General features: G+C 43.9%; 1 protein-coding gene across 1 annotated transcript; it reads right to left on the minus strand.

The window, feature by feature from the left end:
* Window positions 1-1,476: 1,476 nt before the first annotated feature.
* On the minus strand, window positions 1,477-2,908 carry LOC122617367 (MIT domain-containing protein 1). The gene is made up of 3 exons (XM_043793212.1): window positions 2,404-2,908; window positions 1,927-2,132; window positions 1,477-1,719 (listed from the first exon to the last, which is right to left on the minus strand). The coding sequence occupies exons 1-3, from the start codon at window positions 2,767-2,769 to the stop codon at window positions 1,566-1,568; spliced, it is 726 nt and encodes a 241-aa protein (XP_043649147.1). The 5' UTR covers window positions 2,770-2,908; the 3' UTR covers window positions 1,477-1,565.
* Window positions 2,909-3,665: the final 757 nt, after the last annotated feature.

Here is a 3,665-nt window from a genome sequence, read left to right on the forward strand (position 1 = left end):
GGAGCCCTGGACCAGGACCATAACTAATTCCATGGTTATGTATTGTATATTGTAGTTTCCTGCGCTGGCGTTGCTGCATTCATTGCTCACAAATTGGCAGGCAGCGCCCGAGGCTTGTGCACTTGTGACCAAGGAGTCAGTCCATGGACCAGCAATGCCCATCAAGGAACTGTTGCTCGCCGTGGGGAAGCATGAGCATGAGCATGAGCCGGAATCAGCTTAGTACGGCTCTGTTGTTCAGTCAGTTAGTGGCTTATTTGTAGGCAAACATTTGCCGGTGAGGCCCCGGGATCCATCTAGTTCATAGATTTATCTAAAATAAGTGAACCATCTAATTGTTCAATAAGTTCATCCTGGGCCCCGAGCATCTCCTTGTTGCTTGTTTAGAATATCCAGGGAATGAATAGCCAGCTTAGGCAAATGGAATCCCCACTCCACTCTACCCCACTCCATTCCAGAGTATACCCATAGCCATGCCCATACCCATACCCATGCTCGCCCGCAGGCTCCGACCTCTAGACGTGCTTAAACCCAAAATTAGGGGTGGTTACAGTGGGTCCTGCTGGGTGGTTGGGACTCATCTTGGTCCTCGGTGGTCTACTGCTGCCTGTTCCCAGGCCTTCTTACGGGCCATAAAATTTAAAAGCGAGCAAAGCATTTTAGCTCTGGTGCAATTTATTAGGCCGGCTCATCGCGCCGCATTTCGGGCCTTTGCGTAACAATTGCCTTCATCTGTTGATAAATCCCTGGCATGGCACCAAGTAAATTGAAAATATACCCCACACACGATGCGAAGAAGGTGGCACACCGACTTCGCCTCCAATTCCGATTGCGATGTGCAGCCAACTGTGTCGCAGTTCTAATTATCCACGCACATGTCTCCTGGCGCCGGCATTAGAAACAGGCCGACTTCTTTGGCCTTAACTTGAGCTGGGCCTATATCCACAAAATCCGCTAATGAGCACAGAAATTATCTAGCTAGAGTGTATCTCTGTAAAGTTTTTCCAGTAACTGGTGGTACATGGAGTGGCTGCTATCCAGAGGCAGTTCCACGAAACAGAAGCTCGACTGTACCCGAAACGAGCTGCAGACCTGGCTTTAAGGACACTGACACAGAAGCTGGTAAAGCAGGAGCTTCCGCTTCTGTCTTTTATGCAACTGCAGTGGCCACCCGCTGGCTGCCTCAGTGGCGAGAGGCATTCAAAACAGCAGCCAGGACGGGCCGCCAGCTGTGCAGCTGCCTCCGCATCCGCAAGTGGCGTGAAAGTTATGAATTTTAAACATTTTCTGGCAGGCCATCGTCGGAACCAGGGAACGTAGTACGCAGCACGGAGAACGGAGACCGGAGAACGGAGGAGAACGCCCCTTTGGCCACGTCCATATATTAGTTTCGGTGTCTTCGTGGCGTCTGCAGATTTATAGCTGGCCAAAATCTGCAATTGTGGGTGACTGCAGCACACTCGCAGTTCGTTTTTGTAGAAATTGAAAGAAATCTTTATAAAATTGGCAAAAGCCAGCATAAATGAAGTTGCATTACTTAAAGCTAAACATTATTGTTTGTCTTTTTACGATGCTGCGCTGCTGTTGCGCCAAATATCCACATCGGTTTGCAGGCATTTTCGGAATTTGTAGTTGACCAGGCCAATGGAATACATGGGATTGGAGGCCTTGTAGAAGTGCAGACCTCGCCCAATCTTGATAATGAAGCCATTGCTCAAGCTGCAAGGGAAAGCGAATAGATAAGAGTATTTATATATATACATATGTATATAGTTTTGTAAGATGGTGAATAGATTGCTTTTTGGTAGATAATGCCGCATAAAAAGCTATACTTTTATTTCCTTTTATATGGCTTTTAAAAGGAAAACAATCGATCCGCAATATTACACGTTCATTTTTGCTGACGTTATCATTTTGCCAACTTACTAGATTTTGCGATCGTGCAATGAGTCTTCGTATTTTATGGAGACGGATACGTTTCGCCGGTCCAAGTCCGCCTTGATCTGTCCAAGATTTGTTTTTTGTTGATCCGGATTCTTCGCATCCTGGTACTCCTTGGTAATCAGTCGAAAATACTTCAGGTTTGGGCAGTTTGTGGCAGCTAGCTCCAAGAATCTCACTAGATTTTGATACTGCAAGCGAATTTGTAATATAACCAATGGCTCAACAATCATATTTCTTATCTTAATATGATATGAAACTTCGTACGAGTGATTACAAATGATTAACTATATTTATTATATTAGCTTAACACTGATAAAACAGCTCAATGAACAATGCCAACACTTTAAGCTTTATTTCAACACTTAAATTTGTTATCTTTAAATTATATTGGTAATCATATACCATTATACGGTTGCAGTTGCACTTGAGGATCATCTGTTATCAATCATATCCGCTTACCTGATAGTTCTGCGTCATGTAGGGTTCCTCCAGCATTATCTCGACTGTCTTGTCGTCCATGTATTTTCCGAAGAGCTGATCGTAATCGAAGCCCGTGTCATTTTCTTCGATGGAAACGTGGGAAACCACCTCGCCGAGCATTAGTTTGCCGTTAATCCGCGCCTTAATGGCGTCCGCCCGATCCATGTACTCCTTGATCCTGGTGAGGAACCCCTTCCGCTTGGCGTCATCCGGTTCCCCACTGACGAACTGCATCAACTGGGCGATCCCCTCAGTGTACAGAGTTTGCGCCTCCAAGATCCGGCCCATTTGGTCGCATTCCACGGCGCGCATGAGTAAATCCTTGGCCTTCAAGGCGTTGCTCATCTTGGCATCTCAGTCTGGGGCTTTAAGTACTTCCAAGTGGGTTATATCTTGCTGTTTAGGATCTATTGATCGAGGATCTTTCACATTAAATATGTTTTTGCCACGGCAGTCAACATTAGATATCCCCATCAGCTGATTGTGTGACCATCGCGCGCTAGTCTGAAAATTCTTCAAGTAAACCCGATTCGTTGGTATATACTTGGCATTATCTTTCGCTGACCGTTACTTTTCGAAACCACAAAAGACCTTAAGTTATTAGAACTTATTTACAATCATTGAAAGTGTGTAAATTAAGTAGTATTTTTGTTTAAAAAAATAATTAGTCGGCATTATAAGGGGATTCCCTTAAATAACTTTTTGATTTAACTGTGAAATTTAATATCTCTAGTGTTTATTTACGAATAATTTCAAGGCAAGTGCCAGCAACGAACATATGTTTTATGAATTTGAAAATGTAAATAAATAAAAGCACGGACTTAAATTTAAAGCTTTCCCCTCTCAAACATTAAATTTAATACTCATTGGGTTGAGTTTTTAAGAGTTGGTTTCACCTCTTGCTTTTTTTTGTCGTGGCAAACTTTTCAATTGCAACATGTGCAAATTAAAAATGCCCCAAATTTGCATATTTCACTGTAGCACGATGACATTCCCTTTACGAGCAATTACGTGGAATCGAAAACGAAAGCGTTTTATCGCCAGCCAGCCAGCCAGCCAGCAGTCAGACATGCCAACATGGAGCCAAATTCAATTTCACTAAGCCAAATATTAATTTATTTGTGTTTTCATTCCCGTCTCCAACCGCCAGGTGACCAATGGATCTGGATGAGGGACTGGATTGCTGTGGCCATCCAATCCAATCGGAGTCAGCCAAGGAAAAAACCGAAAACGTTTCGTGT

The sequence above is a fragment of the Drosophila teissieri genome, chromosome 3L (genome assembly GCF_016746235.2).
Source record: "Drosophila teissieri strain GT53w chromosome 3L, Prin_Dtei_1.1, whole genome shotgun sequence".
In the NCBI taxonomy this organism is placed as follows: Eukaryota; Metazoa; Arthropoda; class Insecta; order Diptera; family Drosophilidae; genus Drosophila; species Drosophila teissieri.